The sequence below is a fragment of the Lepidochelys kempii genome, chromosome 2 (genome assembly GCF_965140265.1).
Source record: "Lepidochelys kempii isolate rLepKem1 chromosome 2, rLepKem1.hap2, whole genome shotgun sequence".
NCBI lineage: Eukaryota > Metazoa > Chordata > Testudines > Cheloniidae > Lepidochelys > Lepidochelys kempii.
The window spans coordinates 268,587,490-268,609,627 of NC_133257.1; the positions used below are offsets into that span (position 1 = coordinate 268,587,490).

Sequence of the window (22,138 nt, forward strand, 5' to 3'; positions counted from 1 at the left end):
TAAATTTAAACATGACCATGAAGAGAGCAGGGGGAGGAGATGACAGGAAAGAGAGTAATTTGCATCTGAGCACACACAAGCAGCAACTAGTGAAGGAAGCAGCATGTGGTGGCTATTTGTAGGGTCCCTAGGTTGGGTCCCCACGCCGGCCGCTGGGGAAGTGGTGTACGCCCTGAGGAGGCGATAAGGCTTGTTTAGAGGCCCAAGTGAAGGGCAGAACTTAAAGGGACACCAGAGGACTTCTGAGGGCAAAGAGTCTCCAGGGAGAAAGCCCTGGGGGCAGTGCTCTAAAACAGGGCAGGGACAGATGTAAAACTAGCCCAGAAGGAGCTGAGAACTGAGCCTGGAGGCAGGGCTGCAGATACCAACAAAGGCACAGGGACAGGCCCTGTTGGACTTTTGTTAGCCCAGCAGGGGTTCCTTCATGTGCTTAGACTGCGTGTGACTTAGCCGGAGGGCTGAGCCACTGAAGACCTGACGAGAGCAACAGTCAAGAAGGGGCGCCGTGAACAAAGAGAGTGCAGGTTCTCACCCAGCTGACAGGAGATGCTCATGAGAGGTGAGTACACCCTGTCACATTTCCCTGAATACAAGTGATAAAAACCTTACCTTCAAGCTGTTCAGTGTCTTTGGAGGTACTCATTGCACCTGGAACCGGAAAGATGTTCAATCCCAACATAATACTCAGTATCTCACTGGATTACTGAAGAGAAGAAAGAGGAAAACAGTTATTTACTATCCTGTGTTAAAGGGTGTAGTCATAACAGTTTCAGTTTAGCACCAACCAAAACATTCTGTGTGTGCAGAATGTGTCTTTCATGCAACAAAAGCATTTCTCTATTTTTCATATTACTGCTTTGCTAATACACAGTTTAGACGACAAAAAGAAAAGGAGGACTTGTGGCACCTTAGAGACTAACCAATTTATTTGAGCATAAGCTTTCGTGAGCTACAGCTCACTTCATCAGATGCATTCAGTGGAAAATACAGTGGGGAGATTGGTTTAAGAGGAAAGAGGCCAGTGCACCTATGATTCGTCAGCTGATCTTCAACAGGACTTAAGAGGGCACCTGGGCTGTAGTGGGAGGAGATTGGCAGGTGAGAGCTGTGGAGAGCAGGAGAGTCAGACAGGAAGCAGCTGGAGAAAGCTGCAGGAGACCCAGCAGAGAGAGCCAGGTTCTGAGGAGAGCTGGAACAGATCTGCAGGTCAGAACTGACCAGAGCTGGGGACCCTGGACAAGTGGAAAACTCGGGCAGTGGCCCTTTGTGAAAAGGAGAAAATCCAGCTTGGTCAGGGGAAGCCGAGCCTGGAAGCAAGACGGTGGACTCTGGAGGGATGTGCGCTGAGCAGGGGTAGGAGGCCCAGGCAGGGGACCTGCGCAGTGGAACACTGCGGGGAGCCCTCGGGGTGAAGATGGAGTAAGAAGAGAGCCAAAGACATAAGCCCTTGTATCAGAAACCTGGTATGAGGCAGAAGCTGTTCACAGAATCTGACTGAGAAGTGCTAGTCACAGAGCACTCACGCAAACACATCCCGATATTAAGTGGTACCAAAATACTCTGATATCAAGGATGGTACAAAAACATTCCCCAAGGATAACGGAACACACTGACCCCTCCTAAAAGATAAGGTCAGGATGACAGTATGCAATACAAATGTTTTGATCGAACCAACATGTACAAGGTGGCGTCGGGGGCAGTACTAACTTGTTTGTATCAGGGTATAAAGATGTGTCTCAGAGGGAGTATCTCTGGCCAGCCTAGGAGGCAGTGGGAAGTCCCGCCACTGACTGAGCTGCATCCATTGTCAAGGGCAGACTGTCTTAGTATCCTCATAGAGTCTGCCAGGTGCTATTGCTTCATCAACAATAAATCTGACCTGATGCTTTCGTCCCTTAATGGATCTTGTGGTCATTGGGTGGTTTGCTCAAGGTCTGCAGTGCCAGCTGTCTGCACAGGGCTGGGGAGGCAGACAGATCTAAAATGCTTAATTCAGACCCAACTTTAGAAGACTAGTAGTGATCCTTTGTCAGCCAGTTCTACTGATGAGGAAGTGAAATCCTAACACTAGTTCAAGCACTGAGAGAGATGTCCAAGTATATGAAAATCTATAAACTAGAGTTAGTTGAATACTCCAGGACAGTTTGGAAAAAATCCTTCAAATTCTGAAATGCTGCTTGATTCAAATATGTACAAGCCATTTTGATATTTGTGAACATAAATGTGAACAGATTTTGGTTGCCTAAGTGTTTGGCGAATGGCTGTTGTTCATACAAACAGACAAATTCACATGTAAACCTAGGTGTTTGTGGATGACCAAGAGTATTCCTCATTTGCTGTACATTTTTCTTCTTTCAGAAAAGTTAGCCATCCTGTCAAGAAGTAGAAACACTATCTTGTGACAGGTGACAAATCCCACCTCAACAATAACAAATAGTTAATAGCAAACAGTCGAACAGAACAATTGGCCAAGAACCCAAAGTTAAAAATTGTTCATCCAAGGTGTGGCATTTTGTACCCAAAGTCACACCTTGGCACTCCCATGTTCGCCAGTGTTATATAATTGCAACATATCTTGTACAAATTATGTCATGTAAGGTGTCAATGGAAAAGTTACGGTTTGCTGAATGTGATTATCCTATTTGTATGCATGTTTCATTTTTGTATCTGAAGTTAAGAATATTGACTATGTACTAATATTTCAAATGTGTTTGCTCCTGGGTAACACCCACATGGTAGTTTACATCCAGCCTAGCCAGCACGTTGTGAATCTACTATTCAAGTTAATGGCCCATCCATGGAAGAAGTTTATCCTCACCTGATGGATTTTCCTGTGGATGCTTCAGCCAGTATATGAATAATGGCTGCTATAACTCATCGATGCATGGAAGGGCATGTGACTAGATCATGTGATACTGGACTCCATCTTGCGCCTGTACTTTTCCACAAACTCTGCTGGGGACTTTGCTTGAAACAATGAAGTTCCCCCCACATGGAAGAAGCTATAAAAGGGGGAAGTGACATCATCACTTGGCCTCACTCCCACCACAACTCAACACCTGGAAACACCTTAGCAACTAAGACTGAACTGGGGATGTAGTCTCAGGCTGAAGGGATTTCTAGCTGGTGTATGGAAGTTTGGAGGACTGTTTGTACCATCAGGGTGAGACATTGCTTGATTCAAATCCTGTCTAGTGAATAGAACTTAGATTTTGATTTTGTTTTATTTCTTAGATAGCGTACAGATCAAAGTTGGTTATTACTTACAATCACTTAAATTCTATCTTTCTGTAGTTAATAAAGCTGCTTTATATATATATTTTTTTTACCTAAAACAGCGTGTTGTTTGAAGTGCAAAGGGAAATCTGCTCAGGAACAGGGGCTGGTGCGTTGTCCTCTCCACATTGAGGGGGGGCACACTGGGCATTAAACATACACTGGTCAGGCTTTTGACCAGTGTACTAAAACTGTACTAAAAATATCATTTGGGCTAAGATTCTTTAATCCAAAAATTCATCCTGGAGCAAATATCTATACCTAAAAGATAAGCTCCTAATGGCTAAGATATATAAAATAGAACAGTTACAGAGCCTTTAATCGTAGCAGCACTGTTATGCAATGGAGCTGAAATAATACCTAGTTCCTTAAAATCACTCTTTCAAAATACGAAAAGTGAGATATATAAAAATAGCTATTGGGCTTGTTTTAATTATGAATTAAATTGTTACAGATGTTCGAACTCTTGCAACCCATTATGGTAACAACCTGAGAATTTAAAGTTCTTAAACATTTATATAAAGTTCAAGTCACCAGGGCCTGATGAAATACATCCTAGAATACTCAAGGAGCTGACTGAGGAGATATCTGAGACATTAGTGATTATCTTCAAAAAGTCATGGAAGACAGGAGAGATTCCAGAGGGATAGGATACAGAAGGACCTAGACAAATTGGAGGATTGGGCCAAAAGAAATCTGATGAGGTTCAATAAGGATAAGTGCAGGGTCCTGCACTTAGGACGGAAGAACCCAATGCACAGCTACAGACTAGGGACCGAATGGCTAGGCAGCAGTTCTGCGGAAAAGGACCTAGGGGTGACAGTGGACGAGAAGCTGGATATGAGTCAGCAGTGTGCCCTTGTTGCCAAGAAGGCCAATGGCATTTTGGGATGTATAAGTAGGGGCATAGCGAGCAGATCGAGGGACGTGATCGTTCCCCTCTATTCGACATTGGTGAGGCCTCATCTGGAGTACTGTGTCCAGTTTTGGGCCCCACACTTCAAGAAGGATGTGGATAAATTGGAGAGAGTCCAGCGAAGGGCAACAAAAATGATTAGGGGTCTGGAACACATGATTTATGAGGAGAGGCTGAGGGAGCTGGGATTGTTTAGCCTGCAGAAGAGAAGAATGAGGGGGGATTTGATAGCTGCTTTCAACTACCTGAAAGGGGGTTCCAAAGAGGATGGCTCTAGACTGTTCTCAATGGTAGCAGATGACAGAACGAGGAGTAATGGTCTCAAGTTGCAGTGGGGGAGGTTTAGATTGGATATTAGGAAAAACTTTTTCACTAAGAGGGTGGTGAAACACTGGAATGCGTTACCTAGGGAGGTGGTAGAATCTCCTTCCTTAGAGGTTTTTAAGGTCAGGCTTGACAAAGCCCTGGCTGGGATGATTTAACTGGGAATTGGTCCTGCTTCGAGCAGGGGGTTGGACTAGATGACCTTCTGGGGTCCCTTCCAACCCTGATATTCTATGATTCTATGATGACTAGAAAAGGGCAAATATAGTGCCCATCTATAAAAAGGGAAATAAGGACAACCTGGGGAATTACAGACCAGTCATCTTAACTTCAGCACCAGGAAAGATAATGGAACAAATCATCAAGCAATCGATCCGCAAACACCTAGAAGATAATAAGGTGATAAGTAATAGTCAGCATGGCTTTGTAAAGAACAAATTGTGTCAAACCAACCTGATAGCTTTCTTTGACAGGATAACAAGCCTTGTGGATAGAAGGGAAGCAGTAGATGTGGTATATCTTGACTTTAGTAAGGCTTTTGATACTGTCTCACATGACCTTCTCATAAACAAACTAGGGAAATACAACCTAGATGGAGCTACTATAAGGTGGGTGCATAACTGGTTGGATAACCATTCCCAGAGTGGAGTTATCAGTGGTTCAGTCAAACCACAAGGGCATAGCAATTGGGGTCCCGCTGAGATCAGTTTTGGATCTGGTTCTGTTCAATATCTTCATCAATGATTTAGTTCATGGCATGGAGAGTACACTTATAAGGTCTGCGGATGATACCAAGCAGGTAGGGGTTGCAAGCGCTTTGGAGGACAGGATGAAAATTCAAAATGATCTGGACAAACTGGAGAAATGGTCTGAAGTAAAGAGGATGAAATTCAATAAGGACAAATGCAAAACACTCCACTTAGGAAGAAACAATCAGTTGCACACATACACAATGGGAAATGACTGCCTAGGAAGGAGTACTGCAGAAAGGGATCTGGGGGTCATCGTGGATCACAAGCTAAATATGAGTCAACAGTTTCTGGGATGTATTAGCAGCAGTGTTGTAAGCAAGATATGAGAAGTAATTCTTCTGTTCTATTCTGCACTGATTAGGCCTCACCTGGAGTACTGTGTCCAGTTCTGGGCACCACATTTCAGAAAAGATGTGGACAAATTGTAGAAAGTCCAAAGAAGAGCAACAAAAATGATTAAAGGTCTAGAAAATTTGATCTATGATGAAAGATTGACAAATCTGGGTGTGTTTAGTCTGGAAAAGAGAAGCCTGAGGGTGGACATGATAAGAGTTCTCAAATACATAAAAGGTTGTTACAAGGAGGAGGGGGATGAATTGTTCTCCTTAACCTCTGAAGACAGGACAAGAAGCAATGGGGTTAAATTGCAGCCAGGGCGGTTTAGGTGGACATTGGGAAAAACTTCCAAACTGTCAGAGTGTTTAAGCACTGGAATAAATCACCTAGAGAGGTTGTGAAAGCTCCGTCATTGGAGATTTTTAAGAGCAGGTAAGAAACACCTGTCAGGGATGGTCTAGATCAGTGGTTCTCAAAACCGGTCCACCACTTGTTTGTTTACCTGCCGCGTCCGCAGGTTTGGCCGATCGCGGCTCCCACTGGCCACGGTTCGCCGCTCCAGGCCAATGGGGGCTGCGGGAAGCGGCACGGGCCAAGGGACGTGCTGGCCGCCCTTCCTGCAGCCCCCATTGGCCTGGAGTGGCGAACTGCGGGAGCCACGATCGGCCGAACCTGTGGACGTGGCAGGTAAACAAACAGGCCCAGCCCGCTAGGGGCTTTCCCTGAACAAGCGGTGGACCGGCTTTGAGAACCACTGGTCTACATAATACTTAGTCCTGCCATGAGTGCAGGGGACTGGACTAGATGACCTCTCGAGGTCCCTTCCAGTCCTACGATTCTATGATTCTAAAAGACACTTTAAAAAATGTGTAAACGTGTTTACATAATACAGTGTAATGGTTCAGCAGATAACATACTATTCTATCAACTCTTTATGTGGATTTTCCCCTAAGACATCTTGAAACTCACAACAATGCTTAACTCTTGGTTTTGCAGAGGTCTCAGGCCAGGGTATGACAATACATGCCATATGTACTGCAATAGTTAATGATAATAGGGCAAATTTAAGAAAAGAGTTGGAAGAAGTTAAGAATGGTGAATGTTGATTTTAAATTGCTATTACAATCAACATCTAGAAAGGAAATTCACAATGTAATATTGAAAAAGAATAAAACATATCTCTATTTCATTGAAATACCTTCTTCCAGTAAAGTTAGTTATATAATTATCAGACCTGAAAGCAAATATAAATTTAAATGGAAACAAAGGAGAAGGGGGGACTTCACTGTCTGGAGTCTTTGTGATTTGGAGTGCATGGCTCCTGATGGAGACTGGTAACAGTATTTTTACCAAGGGTCTGATTCCAAGCCCACTGAAATTAATTGGAGGCTTCATAGTGAAGACAATTGGCATTGGATCAGGCCCTTCATGTATATATGTGCTTGAACAGACTATGGCTAACGGGTCAATTAGGCACTGTTGTCATCTGAAAATCTACTTGTGGTAAACAGTATTTTCCCCAGTAGTCTTGATCAGCTTTATTGTAATAGCCAGTTATGTTGCCATGATGAAAGAAGGCTAATGTTGATCACATTTAAGTTATTTAATAATACCCTTTAAGTAAAAGGAACACTTGGCTATTCCTCATAAATAGTCTTCTGTTTAGGGCAATGCACAGAACTAAAATAATTTGGGGGAAACTAACTTTGGTGCTTCTGGCTGGATTGAGTCATACGAAGGTGAAGACAAAGTTACATCTCGCTAAACATAGCACATCAATGTCACCAAAGCCCAGGTATGACCCCAATATCTGAAGCCACTGCAGTGGAGAAGGAGAAGTGTCCTCTCCCATTAGACAGAAGCTCACTTGGCTCTAGCAGAGCCGTTCATTCCCCAGCACAGGGCTGGCCTTACAAAGAGGTGAACTGAGGCAGCTGCCTCAGGTGCCAGAATAGCGGGGGGCGGGGGGGTCACTAGGACTCAGAGTGTAGAAAATTGTGTCTGCAGCAGGCTCTGCAGGGAGAGAGAGGAGGAGCAGCCTCTTATGTACCTCTCTAGCACCTGCAGGAGCCTGGACTGATTAACCCCAGCTTCTCAGGGAGTTTCTGGTTTCCTGCTGCTTCCCTGAACCCACTTGAGGAAAACAGGCAATCAACTGAAGTAGTAGGAGTCAGTTAGGCCCTTAAGATGCTGAAATCTTCCCTCACTCAGGCCCTGCTACCAGCTTGCTTATTTGTCCCCTTCAATTGAGTGTTGAGAGCCACTATAGCTGGCCCAGAACAGCAGCCATGAGTGAAAGAAGAAAATACCCCTCTGGGGCAGCATTCAGAAAAAGAAAGAAAGCAAAGGAAGCTTTTCTATCTAAGCAGGAAGGAGCTCTCCTGAGATACATAGACACAAATGTTCATGGTGAGCCTTCCGGCCCTAGTGAGGATGTGAGTGGTGAGGAGATGCCTGATCTTCCAGTCAGTCAGAGTGCAGATGACCTGGCAGCTGTTGCAGCATCCATATCTCCATCTCAAATGTATGTAGCCATGCACAGTCCTGAAGAAAAGTGTAGATCAGAGAAGAGAGTGTGGTGGAGGCACAAGAAACAGCTGCTGCTGAGTTTAGTTCCTTGAGTCTAGAGGATCCAGGACTGTGGACCCACTTGAGCAGTAGCCCGAGGGACTTCCTTGTACTGCACGGGCCACAGCAAGTGAAAAACTTCATGTTCCCCAAAGACAATGAAAGTAGAAGTTTCCATCCAACACATTACTGGTATGAAATCCCCAATGGTGACAAAGTGGAGAGGCCATGGCTTATGTTCTCAGAAACCCAGAATGCTGCATACTGGTTTTGTTGCAAACTCTTCCAGTCTAATGTTCCAGACACATTGGGTTCTACAGGAAGAAAGGACTGGAAAAATCTGGCTAGAAATCTGGCATGCCATGAGAAGGCAGCAAATCACCAGAGAGCACTCCATAGGTGGAAAGAGCTTGAGGGTGAGACGAAGGTTAAAGGCCACCATAGATGATCAGCATCAAGAGAAGGTTCCATCAGAGTCTCTTTACTGGCAACATGTTCTGAAAAGGCTCATTGCCATTGTGAGAATGCTTGCTCCCCAAAACCTAGCCCTGCGTGGCACTTCAGATCAGCTGTATGCGCCAAACAATGGAAACTTCCTTTAAATTGTGGAGCTGATGGCTGAGTTTGGTGCTGTACTCCAGAAACATCTCAGAAGAGTCACCACCCAAGAAATGTACACACCACTACCTTGGCAAAACAATTCAAAATGAGATCACACAGTTACTGGCAACAAAAGTCAAACAGAAGTTCTGAAGTCAGCAAGGTATTACTCTGTTATTCTGGACTGCACACCTGACATCAGCCATACGGAACAAATGACTTTAATGGTGTGTTTTGTAACAACAACAGAACCTAGTGACAATGTCCCTGCAATGGTGATTGTCAGAGAGCATTTTCTAGAATTTATTGACATTAATGATACTACAGGAGCTGGTATGACAAATGTGCTTCTTAAAAAGCTGGAAGATACGGGAATTGCGATAGCTGACATGAGAGGTCAGGGCTACGATAATGGTGCCAACATGAGAGGAAAGAACAGAGCAGTGCAGACACGGATCTGAGAGTTAAACCCTCGAGCTTTTTTTGTCCCATGCAGTTCTCATTCATTGAACATCGTGGTCAGTGATGCAACATCAGCTTCTAGTGAGGCTGCTGAATTTTTTAATGTAATTCAGAGCATCTCTGTATTTTTCTCTGCATCAACACATCGATGGCAAATTTTGAAGCAACATCTGGGAACATCCTCTCTGACACTGAAACCACTGAGTGCCACACGATGGGAAAGTCGAGTGGAGGCGATAAAGCCTGTCAAACACCAAATTGGGAAGATAGATGATGCCACAGTTGCCGTGATGGAGGATAATGTTACGACAGGAACTGGTCATGGGAGAACAGGGGCAGAGGGAAATGGAATCACCAGAAACATACGTCACTTCACATTGCTGTGTGGCGTAGTGTTGTGGCATGACAGACTGTTTGAAATAAATGTTGTTGTTAGGATCTAGATATTCAGGCCTGTCTGTAAAGGCCTGTACTCTAAGAATTTAGGTGTCTTCTTACCACTTGGCTAGTTCTAGAGGTATAAAAGAAAGAATCAAAATCACTGTCTGCCGGTGTAAGGGCCTTCTCCTACTGTGACAGTCTGAGGCCTGTTCTTAGGCTAAGGCCTTTGGCTAAGCAGCAGAGGCTGCCATAAGCTGGGAAGCGACCGGTCACCTCCTCACATCCCAAACTAGTCACATTGAAAGAAGGTGCTATTGGGCTGTTAGGATACAATCCTGTCCTGATAACGCCTATCACCTCCAGAGAAAGGGAAGTGCCTAGAAGATGTAAAAGGAAACTTAGTTTGGTAGCATCCTGTCTGGCAAGAACTCACTTAGCAATAGCTGGGATGTGAAATCCTCACTTCTGTGTTTGTTCTATCACTGTAGTCCCCATTTCCCCATTGTTTGTCTGTACAATGTTTGTCTGGTTCTGTGATTGTTCCTGTCTGCTGTATAATTAATTTTGCTGGGTGTAAACTAATTAAGGTGGTGGGATATAACTGGTTACATAATCATGTTACAATATGTTAGGATTGGTTAGTTAAATTTCAGGGAAACTATTGGTTAAGGTATAGCTAAGCAGAACTCAAGTTTTACTCTATAGTCTGTAGTCAATCAGGAAGTGGGTGGGTGAGTGGGTGTGGGGAGGGGAAATGGGAACAGGGAATGGAGGGTGGGGGAAATGGGAACAGGGAATGGGGATGGGGAAATTGGAATCATGTTTTGCTAAAGGGGGAAATGGGAACAGGGAATGGGGGTAAGGAAATTGGAATCATGTTTGGCTAAGGGCAGGAATGGGAACAGGGACACAGGTGTAAGGCTCTGTGGTGTCAGAGCTGGGAAGGAGGACACTAAGGAAGGAAACTGGAATCATGCTTGCTGGAAGTTCACCCCAATAAACATCGAATTGTTTGCACCTTTGGACTTCGGGTATTGTTACTCTCTGTTCCTGAGAGAAGGACCAGGGAAGTAAGTGGGTGAAGGAATAAGCCCCCTAACAGTTGTAAGCAAGAGACTCCAAGGTGTTGACTTTGATATATCTGGAGCAATGGAACAACTGGACAAAGCAAAGTCATACCTACAGTCTTACTGGTCAGATGAGGGATTTCAAAAGTTCTAAAGAGTGCACAGAAGTTGGCAGAGGAACTTCACACTGAAGCTATTTTCCCACGCTTTCAAGAATACAAGAGTCACCAAAGAAGACATTTTGATTATGGGGCACGGGATAATCCCATAAGAGACCTCAAACAACAATTCGAAGTTGAATTCTTTAACCAGGTGCTAGAGTGTGCAATACAGTCAGTTGAAGAACGTTTCATGCAGCTCAAGGAACACAGCAGTATATTTGGGATGTTGTATGATATTCCCAAACTCCTCACTATACCTGAAGAAGACCTACATCAGCAATGCAGGGCACTAGAGACAGAGTTGACACATGATGACATGCACGATATTGATGCGAGTGATTTAGGTGATGAACTGAAAGCCCTTTCAAGATACATTTCAGCAGGATCAACTCCAAAAGCTGTTCTGGAATATATGTGCACAGATAAGATGACCACCCTCTTTCCAAATGCTTTTGTTGCTCTGTGCATACTTCTAACACTTCCTGTAACAGTTCCCAGTGGAGAACGCAGCTTCTCCAAGCTGAAGTTAATAAAAACACAGCTACGCTCCACAATGACACAGGAGAGGCTGGTTGGCCTTGCAACCATCTCAACAGAGCATGAGCTGGCCCAGACTGTGGACCATCAGGAAGCAGTTCAAATCTTTGCAACCAAGAAGGCATGGAAAGCACCACTTTGATTAATCAAACAGGTAAAAATGCCAGTGTTTACTATGCAGACAAGAAAAGTTACTTTGCTGTTCAGGCATTTGAAAGTTAAGTGTTACTTAAAATTTTTGAACAAGGCATTTTAAGTTGTTAGTTCTCCTTTGTTGAGGTAGGTAGCAGAGCAGTACCATGAGAGGAGTAGAACAGGAAGAAGGCAGAACTGAGAACTTTCAAAGTTTTGGCCCAAGCGAGGAGGCATGGGGGCGTCATTTGAGCTCCCAGCCTCAGGTGCCAAAATGTTGTGGGCCGGCCCTGCCCCAGCATTGGAGACATAACACCTCCTCCCCAACAAAGAACGGAAGCAAGTACTTGCAGCTCCTGAGCCTGCTGAACAAAGTAGAAGCTGGTTGTTCCTGGCAAAGCCTGGCTTTCAGAGAGAATTGGCAGAAATCATCGGGGGGGCAGGGGGAGTTTAAAACTTCTGGACAAAGAATTAAGTAAAGGGAGGGGGAAACAGCTAATGGTACAAGAAGGGACTTGAGAAAATTGGGGAAGCCGCCTTGGTGGAGGTTTCCCACCTGAGTGGCACATGGCTGGGGACTTCAGGATGGTGGTGCCCCCTTCCTTTTTTTAGCTGGTCCCAGTCTGTCCAGGCCTTTGGACTTTCTGCTCCAGGGATTGCTCCAAGGCTGCTCCACCCCCCCATATCACCCCACCCCCCCGGGAGGCATCCGCTGATCCCAGTGCCCCCTCCCCCAGCAGAGCCACTCCAAGCCAGAGAGGCCATACTCGCAGCACCAGGAGATGCGTTACCCAGAGAGCACCTGCTCTCAGAAGGGTGGTGGGGGAGCTGGGTGCTTCATCCCTTCAGTCCCCCCGGATCCCCCGCAGCCTCCTGCCACATCAGTCAGTGTCAGCGAGCAGCCTGACACCGCTTTAACCCTGTGCCGGCACCTTGTGGGGCCAGAGCTGCTAGCACCAAGGTGCCCCCACAAGGCAAAGGCACCAACGAGCCACCACCACCGCCGCTCCTAGTTGCAAGTCCCAGGATGGCCTCATGCACCCCCAGAATGGATCCCAGCAAGCAGAGCAGCAGCAGCCCAGAGCTTGTGCTAAGTAGAGCTGGGAGAGGAGCGCAGACAGGGAGCTGAGGCGGGGGCTCTGGGGTGCTCTCTCCCACCCTCCAGGTGCCCAGCAGCTTTGATCTTTGCATTGGGGAGGGGAGACGGGGGGCTTAAGGTGAATTTTGGGGTGACTATAGTCCCTGCAAGCCCCTCTCCCTCCCCCCAGTACCAACACCTTACAGAAATCTATTACATCAACACTATTGTCTTTATCATCCAAACTTGTAATCTCATCCTAAAAAGGTATTCAGTTAGTTTGACAAGATCTATTTTACATAAACCCATGTTGATTGCCGTAAATTATATTGCCCTCCTTTAATTCTTTGATTAATAAAGAATTAAAGGAGGGCAATATAATTTATGACAATCAACGACTCCATGATCTTTCCCAGGATCGACGTCAGACTGACAGGCCCAGAATTACCCACGTTGTCCCATTTACCTTTTTAATAACCCTGACACAACATTAGCTTTCTGCCAGTCTCCTAGAACTTCCCCAGTGCTGCAAGAGTTATCAGTGTCCACCCCCTTCCCCCATTTAAATGAACCATTATTGAATCCAGCCCAGCTCAGAGACGACTAAGAGCCGTTCCCAGATAACGGGTGGTGTTTGGCGAGTCTCAGTCCCAGCTCCCACATCACAAAGTCACCAGCAGGCTTTGCACTAGTTGGCAAACTCAGCTAAGCCAAGAACTGCCTGGGCCATGGAGCGTGACCACTGCTCTCACAGGACGGCCCTCCCCGGCTCAGGGCTGAGGCAGCTGCCAGGGCCTGGTCTGTGTAGATAAACAGAGGGCCTCACTCGCCAGGGCCAGTGAGTGAGCCCCTAAAAAACTGTCTGACTTTGTTGCAAGATAAAGTTTAGTTCATTAAATCATCAAATTAGTGTATTAAATAAGTTGCATAAAATGTCACATCTGTCTGGGGTATTTATCTGGCACCTATTACTGAAGTATTTGGGGCCCGGATCCACAAAGGGACTTATGCATCGAGACACTGAGCATCACAACTCCGAACTTTCAGGCATCTAGACAGTCACTGGAACCACACATGGGAACCGCACAGCCTGAGCCAGGCCCCTCGGCTCAGGTCCCAAAGTTATTTTAGGCTCCTAACTTCCATTGATTCAAATGGACGTTAGGACCCTCAATATCTTTGGGGATCTGGGCCCTAGGCTGCCCGTCCAATGGTGGGGAGAGATCAGCCCTTTAGAATGGGATCCCCAAAAGCCAGCACAGTAGGTGGTGAGCTGCCTAAACTAGTCAATGAGACGTGCCAAAGCTGCACCCCCTCACAGATTCAGCACCCAAGTCTGGGTTGCAGGGAGGTGCCGGCTCTGCTTTGGATCCACAGTCAGGAACCCCACCTCTGGAGTCAGTTTAACTTAGATGCCTAAGCTGTTTCTTGCAAGAATGAGTTAGGTGTCTGTCTGACTCCTCACAAAATTGAGGTGGGGGGAGGAGGAGGAAGTTCCCCTCATAGCCTTTAGCTCAGTGATTAGAGAACTGATCTGGGATGTGGGAGACCCAGATTCCATTCCCCTCTCAGTCAGACAGGGAGAAAGAGACCCCTGTTCAAATCCTACCTCTCAGGAGGGTGCTCTAGCCACTGAGCTATGGACATTTGGATGTGGAGCTGTTCCAATCATGAGAGACTCATTGAAGTAGAGGGACTAAACCAGGAGTCTCCTGTTAGGGGGCTTATTCCTTCACCCACTTACTTCCCTGGTCCTTCTCGCATGAACAGAGAGCAACAATACCCGAAGTCCAAAGGTGCAAACAATTCGATGTTTATTGGGGTGAACTTCCAGCAAGCATGATTCCAGTTTCCTTCCTTAGTATCCTCCTTCCCAGCTCTGACACCACAGAGCCTTACACCTGTGTCCCTGTTCCCATTCCTACCCTTAGCCAAACATGATTCCAACTTCCTTACTCCCATTCCCTGTTCCCATTTCCCCCTTTAGCAAAACATGATTCCAATTTTCTTATCCCCATTCCCTGTTCCCATCTCCCCCTTTAGCAAAATATGATTCCAATTTTCTTACCCCCATTCCCTGTTCCCATTTCCCCCTTTAGCAAAACATGATTCCAATTTTCTTACCCCCATTCCCTGTTCCCATCTCACACACCCCCATGCCCATGCCCACGCCCACCCCCACCCAGTCACTTCCTCATTGACTACAGATTATATAGTAAAACTTGAGTTCTGCTTAGCTATACCTTAACCAATCATTCTCCTGAAATTTAACTAACCAATCCTAACATATTGTAACATGATTATGTAACCAATTATATCCCACCACCTGAATTAGTTTACACCCAGCAAAATTAATTATACAGCAGACAGGAACAATCACAGAACCAGACAGAGATTATACAGACAAACAACAGCAAAGTGGGAACTATAATGACAAAACAATACAGAAGTGAGGATTTCACATCCCAGCTATTGATAGGTGAGTTCTTGCCAGACAGGATGCTATCAAACTAAGTTTCCTTTTACATTTTCTAGGCACTTCCCTTTCTCTGGAGGTGATAGGAATACAAACCTGTCCTGATAGTGCCTGACAGCCCAATAGCACCTTATTTCAATGTGACTAGTTTGGGATGTGAGGAGGTGACCGGTCGCTTCCCAGCTTATGGCAGCCTCTGCTGCTTAGCCAAAGGCCTTAGCCTAAGAACAGGGCCTCAGACTGTCACAGTAAGAGAAGGCCCTTACACCGGCAGACAGTGGTTTTGATTCTTTCTTTTATACCTCTATCACTAGCCAAGTGATAAGAATACACCTAAATTCTTAGAGTATAGGCCTTTACAGACAGGCCTGAATATCTATATCCTAACATCTCCCACCTCCTGGGGGATGCCCAGACCACTGGGCTACAGAGTCACTATCTGGCCCAATGACTCTTTAAGTGAAAATTCAGGCATCATGTGAGTTTAGGTGCCTACAGGGATGGGTAGTCACTGAGTGGGAGTTTTATGTAGGGATCATGGTGGCACCTAAGTACCTTTGTGGATCTAAGCCTGAATGCCTCTCAATTTTTTGTTTTTACCCTTACTACTCCCATGCACTGGGGAAGTTCCATTATCCCCATTTAACAGCTGGAGAACTGAGGCACAGAAAACTAAGCCCCCAGCCCCTAAAAAACAAACAAAAACAACAACCTCTAGGAGCATGTTTTAGCATATTTAGCATGTTGTAATTCAGGAACCTGTTGTCCTCTCACTTCAAATTCAGTAGAGATGTTTTGCCTTGGTCCCAGATTTAGCTGGCCCATTGTGGATTATGGGGCTGACCCAAGAGTTTACAAGGAAATTGGGTTTACAATCAAAACGCCATTGCAATCGTCTCTGTGAAATGCTCCTGCTACCCCCATGGTCTCATTAGCCACCAGCAAGGCTTCCCAGCAGACTGTACCAGACTGCTAGTCACAGCAGTTAAGACGCTGGTCTCCCGGATACCCAGATCCCTGGTAATTCTGGGCTTTGAATGAAAACACCAAGTCTGACCTGCTACCCTTCGTGGGGGCCTAGTTCACAAGGACACAAGGGACTGAGCTATTCAGTAAACGCCGTGTGAATCCCAAAAGCTAAATGAATTTTTACACAGATGAACATTCACCTGAAACCCTGTGACATGACTAACAAGTATTCCAAAGACAAAGAGTTTGTGACTAAACACGTAGAAACTGTTCGGAGCCTCCCCGCAAATAACAGCTACATTTGCAGCAGGCAGAACTGGTTTGCGAGGGACCCACTAACCAGAAAAGGAGCCGGGTTCCCAACTCTTTTGATCCTTACTGAGGAGTTTCACCAGCTGGAGGTTAAACCGGGCAGAGAACTGGAAGCCCGAACACCCTGAACACAGCTCTCGGAGTGTTAGGACATCTCCCCACTGGGAATCCGAAGACACTAAATTAATGGACTGGCCTGGAAATTAGCAGATGCTTTTAAAATCTCCCTGACCAAATTCGACTGAAGCTCCCAATAATCAGCTCCTCCGTGCTTTCTTCTCTCAGAAACTGGTATCCCTGGCTCATACATGTGTACACACACACAGAGCAAAGAGAGAGAAAATCTGCCTGTTGCGTTTCTTCTACCTACAACCCAGGAGCGTTGGCAGTGACTAATTTCCACGGACCAAATTCTCTGTCCAAACCCTGGAGCAAAGTTTAAATCCCATCAGCCAGCAATACCTCTGTGCTGTCCCCTCCGTTTGGAGACCAGCGTGTGCTTCCCCCGTAGCCTCCGAGCTCCCTCCAGCCTCTGCGGCGTCCTCCCAGGCTACTGGGGTGTGGACAGGACGAGGACACAGACATATAGCGCCGCCTCGGTTACGTAATGCGATTCCGTTTTACTCCGAATCAGACAAAGCGCTCGCAGGAAGACAACACGAGTTCGGTTCATTCTGTGGTTCTGCTGTGGGTCCGGGTGCGGGGCCAGCAGAGAGGGCTGGTGAGCCAGTTCTCTCTGAGAAGTGAGAGACGTGTGCCCGGACCAGCAGCAGCTGCCGTCTTCCTGCGAGCGCGTTGTCGGATTCGGAGTAAAACGGAACCGCATTACGAAACAGACACAGCCTTATAAGGACGGACCTGTCCTGTCCACACCCCAGTAGCCTGGGAGGACGCCGCAGAGACTGGAGGGAGCTCGGAGGCTACGGGGGAAGCACACGCTGGTCTCCAAACGGAGGGGACAGCACAGAGGTATTGCTGGCTGATGGGATTTAAACTTTGCTCCAGGGTTTGGACAGAGAATTTGGTCCGTGGAAATTAGTCACTGCCAACGCTCCTGGGTTGTAGGTAGAAGAAACGCAACAGGCTGATTTCTGTGTGTGTGTCTGTGTCTAATGAGACCATGGGGGTAGCAGGAGCATTTCACAGAGACGATTGCAATGGCGTTTTGATTGTAAACCCAATTTCCTTGTAAACTCTTGGGTCAGCCCCATAATCCACAATGGGTCGGCTAAATCTGGGACCAAGGCAAAACATCTCTACTGAATTTGAAGGGAATCTGAGAATGGGTTCCTGAATTACAGCATGCTCAGAATAGAAATGTCCTAAATCTAACTTTTTTTCTAATTTTGTAGCAGAAAAAAACAGAAGACCCTAAACTCTGTTTACTGCAGTCACCTGAGATCAAGTGCATGAAACCAGTTGTTAGGTAATTACACTAAAAGCATAGGAAGCTATTACTAGTTTCATTTGAAACCGTGCTTTAGGCCAAATAGATGTCTAATAACTGCAGGAGACATAATCAGAGGGGTAACCATGTTAGTCTGCATCCACAAAAACAACAAGGAGTCCCGTGGCACTTTGAAGACTAACAGATTTATTTGGGCTTAAGCTTTCATGGGTAAAAAACTCACTTCTTCAGATGCATGGAGTGAAAATTACAGATACAGGCATAAATATACATGAAGAGAAGGGAGTTACCTTACAAGTGGAGAACCAGTGCCGACAAGGCGAATTCAGTCAGGGGGGATGTGGTCCACTCCCAATAATTGATGAGGACTGGTCAATGCCAAGAGAGGGAAAATTGCTTTTGTAGTGAGCCAGCCACTCCCAGTCCCTGTTCAAGCCCAAATGAATGGTGGTAAGTTTGCAAATGAATTGTAGCTCTGCAGTTTCTCTCTGAAGTCTAAAGAAAAGGAGTACTTATGGCACTTTAGAGACTAAAGTCTGAAGTCTGTTTTCAAAATTTTTTTTGTGGAAAGATGGCTACTTTTAAATCTGTTATTGAGTGTCCAGGGAGATTGAAGTGTTCTGCTGGCTTTTGTATGTTACCATTCCTGATCTCTGATTTGTGTCCATTTATTCTTTTGCATAGAGACTCTCCAATGTACATGGCAGAGGGGCATTGCTGGCACATGATGGCATATATCCCATTCATAGATGTGAAGGTGAATGAGTCCCTGATGGTGTGGTTGGGTCCGATGATGGTGTCACTAGATTAGATATGCGGACAGAGTTGGCAACAGGTTTGTTGCAGGGATTGTGTTCCTGGGTTAGTGTTTCTGAGGTGTGGTCTGTGGTTGCTGGTGAATATTTGCTTCAGGTTGGCGGGCTGTCTGTAAGTGAGGACTGGCCTGCCTCCCAAGGTCTGTGAGAGTGAGGGATCATTTTCCAGGATAGGTTGTAGATCCTTGATGATGAGTTGGAGAGGTTTTAGCTGCGGGCTGTAGGTAATGGCCAGTGGCATTCTACTATTTTCCTTGATGGGTCTGTCCTGTAGTAGATGACTTCTGGGTGCCCGTCTGGCTCTCTCAATCTGTTTCCTCCCTTCCCCAGGTGCGTATTGTAGTTTTAAGAATGCTTGATATAGATCTTGTAGGTGTTTGTCTCTGTCTGAGGGATTGGAGCAAATGTGGTTGTATTTTAGGAGTTGGCTGTAGACAGTGGATTGTGTGATGTGTCTTGGATGAAAGCTGGAGGCATATAGGTAGGAATAGCGGTCAGTAGGTTTCCGGTATAGGGTGATGTTTATGTGACCATCACTTATTTGCACTGTAGTGTCCAGGAAGTGGATCTCTTGTGTGGACTGGTCCATGCTGAGGTTGATGGTGGGGTGGAAATTGTTGAAATCATGGTGGAATTCCTCAAGGGCTTCTTTTCCATGGGTCCAGATGATGAAGATATCATCAATGTAGCGGAAGTAGAGGAGGGGCGTTAGGGGATGAGAGCGGAGGAAGTGTTGTTCTAAGTCAGCCATAAAAATGTTGGCATACTGTGGGGGCCATGCGGTTACCCATAGCAGTGCCGCTGATTTGAATGTATACATTGTCCCCAAATGTGAAATAGTTATGGGTGAGGACAAAGTCACAAAGTTCAGCCACCAGGTTGCCGTGACATTATTGGGGATACTGTTCCTGACGGCTTGTAGTCCATCCTCATGTGGAATATTGGTGTAAAGAGCTTCTACATCCATAGTGGCTAGGATGGTGTTTTCAGGAAGATCACCAACGGATTGTAGTTTCCTCAGGAAGTCAGTGGTGTCTCAAAGATAGCTGGGAGTGCTGGTAGCGTAGGGCCTGAGGAGGGAGTCTACATAGCCAGACAATCCTGCTGTCAGGGTGCCAATGCCTGAGATGATGGGGCGTCCAGGATTTCCAGGTTTATGTATCTTGGGTAGCAGATAGAATACCCCAGGTCGGGGCTCTAGGGGTGTGTCTGTGTGGATTTGTTCCTGAGCTATTGCAGGGAGTTTCGTGAGCAGATGGTGTAGTTTCTTTTGGTAATCCTCAGTGGGATTGGAGAATAGTGGCCTGTAGATTGTGGTGTTGGAGAGTTGTTGTTGGCTGACTCACTACAAAAGCAATTTTCCTCTTGCTCTCTTAGTATTGACACCTCCTCATCAGCTATTTGGAGTGGGCCACATCCACCCTGACTGAATTGGCCTTGTCAGCACTGGTTCTCCACTTGTAAGGTAACTCCCTTCTCTTCATGTGCCAGTATATTTATGCCTGTATCTGTAATCTCCACTCCATGCATCTGAAGAAGTGGGGTTTTACCCACGAAAGCTTATGCCCAAATAAATCTAGTGTTTAAGGTGCCACCGGACTCCTCGTTGTTTTTGTGGAGATATAATGGTTCTCTTCTATAAAAGCAAGTCACTAGCCCGCTTCCTTGGAGAGAGACCTCAAAGTGAGAAATTAGTCTGTACTGGAGCTAGTGAGATAAGCTGTTACATTTAAAAAGCTGAATAAACACCTCTGTGAATCCCTGACTATGTAGGCCCCTTACCCACATTGAGATCAATGACAGTTCTTTATGAATCCCATCCATAGTTGTCAGCACAGTTAAACTTCTACCTTTTCTTTCCCCAGCTCCTAGCTGGAGAATTGAGAGCTGAAAGCAACTAGAATTAAGCTGAGCTGAGCTGTGGGAGACTCAGGTTCTGGTTCCAGCACTGCCAGAGATTGCTGTTTGCACTTGGGCAAATCACTTAGGGTATGTCTACACAGCATTTAAACATGTACAGTTGGTCAGCTGGTTTGGGCTCAGGCTCGGGCTCTGGGGCTGTAAAACTGCTGTGTAGACATTCAGGCTGGAGCTGGGGCCCAAGCTCTGGGAGCCTACAAGTGGGGAGGGTCCCGGAGCCTGACTATCTACTGTGCAATTTTTACCCCACGGCCAAAGCCTGAGCCCGAGCGAGCTGACCTGGGCCCTCAGAGGCTGTGCTGCGGGGGTTTTATTCCAACGCAGAGGTACCCTTAGGATGTGATCCACAAAGGTACTTAGGCAACTAAACCCCAGAGGTTGGTGCCTACATCTCAGGTTTAGGCACCCAAGCCCCAGTTCCAGCTCCACTACAGTCCATAAAACTCCCACCAAACCCTGTAGGGGCCAAGTTTACGTGCCTAAGTTTTTAGGGGAGAAGTTCCTTCAGCACATGTGTTTCTGCAAATGCGAACTGCTGCCTGTCTCCCACCTAAGCCCCAGAGCAAGTCACGAACAGGGGGAAGACAGATGTTTATCCCCCTGTGTCATATACAGGACCCAATCAGGTAGGTGTGCTCAGAGGGGGTCTGTTCAAAATTTGGCTGACTCCACAGGAGAAGCAAGGGGTGATGGTTCCACTGCCTACCTTTTAACTTTTAGCCCAGTGGTTCGAGCTCTCGCCTGGGATGTGGGAAACCCACATTCAGTCTCCCCCTCCACCAGACAGGTAGAGGCTTTGAACAGGGTGAGCCAGATTTTATCATGGGTCATTGATAATGCGCTGGTGAGCTAGCCAGCCTCAACTTACCCAGCAGCTGTGGCTCCTGCCCTGCGGGACTGGGCCCTGCTCCCCACCCTAGGCATTGCATCCTGGTGCACAGGGTCACAGTGCCATTCAGGCTTGGCCCGGCCGCCCCCCCATCTTGACAGAGGGGCAGACAGGCCAAATATGAGTGAGTGGTATTGGAACATGGTGCATGGGGCCAAAGCACCATGGAACCCCGTGTGCCTTATCGCAGTGCTGGGAGTGGGGAGCCAGGCCCAGACCTGAAGGACAGAAACTGACACTGATGCGTGAGTGTGGGGTGGGCTCACTCTCCAGCCCACCACCAATGACCCATTGCCCCCCTGGTTCAAAAAGGCACCACGCATACACTTGCAAGGGGGTGGTCACCCTTCCTTCTTTCCGCCTTACGGGCTGCACCCCTGGTTCTAACCATTGAGCTGTGGGACAGTCTGAGGTAGGGCTCCCTCAGCCTCTCCTGTGGAAGCTGTTCCACTGTGGATACGTCGTGAAAATGTGAGTGGAGGAGGGGGCTGGACCCTAGATCTCACCCCTCCCAGGTGGGTGCCCAAACCACTGGAGTAATGAGTCACACTCTCTCTCTCGCCCAATGACTATTGAAATATTTATCCAAAGTGAAACAGCTTCACCAGGAGGGACTGAGAGAGCCCTACCTCTGACTATCCCATAGCCCAGTGGTTTGAGCACCCTGCTGAGGGGTGAGTGACCCCTGTTTAAATCCTTTCTCCCTCCATTGCTGGAGGGGGAAAATTGAACCTGGATCTCCTACATCCTGGGCAGGTG

The 22,138-nt window shown here is 46.6% G+C and overlaps 2 protein-coding genes across 9 annotated transcripts in view; one reads left to right on the forward strand and one right to left on the reverse strand.

Annotated features, from left to right (window-relative positions):
- LOC140905775 (GTPase IMAP family member 8-like) overlaps positions 1–17,140 on the reverse strand; it is a 40,536-nt gene extending 23,396 nt beyond the window's left edge. For 2 of the 3 annotated variants that reach the window (XM_073329239.1, XM_073329237.1), the window contains exons 1-2: positions 16,810–17,140; positions 610–703 (exon numbers count right to left, since the gene is read on the reverse strand). In XM_073329239.1, the coding sequence (XP_073185340.1) occupies positions 610–679 (70 nt within the window). In that variant the 5' untranslated portion in view covers positions 680–703; positions 16,810–17,140. Of the gene's footprint in view, positions 1–609; positions 724–16,809 lie in introns of those variants that run through there. The other variant, XM_073329238.1, reaches the window with a different exon arrangement.
- LOC140905804 (GTPase IMAP family member 7-like) overlaps positions 16,989–22,138 on the forward strand; it is a 47,253-nt gene continuing 42,103 nt past the window's right edge. The window contains exons 1-4 of one of the 6 annotated variants that reach the window (XM_073329306.1): positions 16,989–17,316; positions 17,700–17,773; positions 18,440–18,512; positions 19,948–20,035. The gene's annotated coding sequence lies outside the window, so the exon portion shown is untranslated. Of the gene's footprint in view, positions 17,317–17,699; positions 17,774–18,047; positions 18,513–19,947; positions 20,036–22,138 lie in introns of those variants that run through there. The other 5 variants (XM_073329307.1, XM_073329309.1, XM_073329305.1 and 2 more) reach the window with 5 other exon arrangements.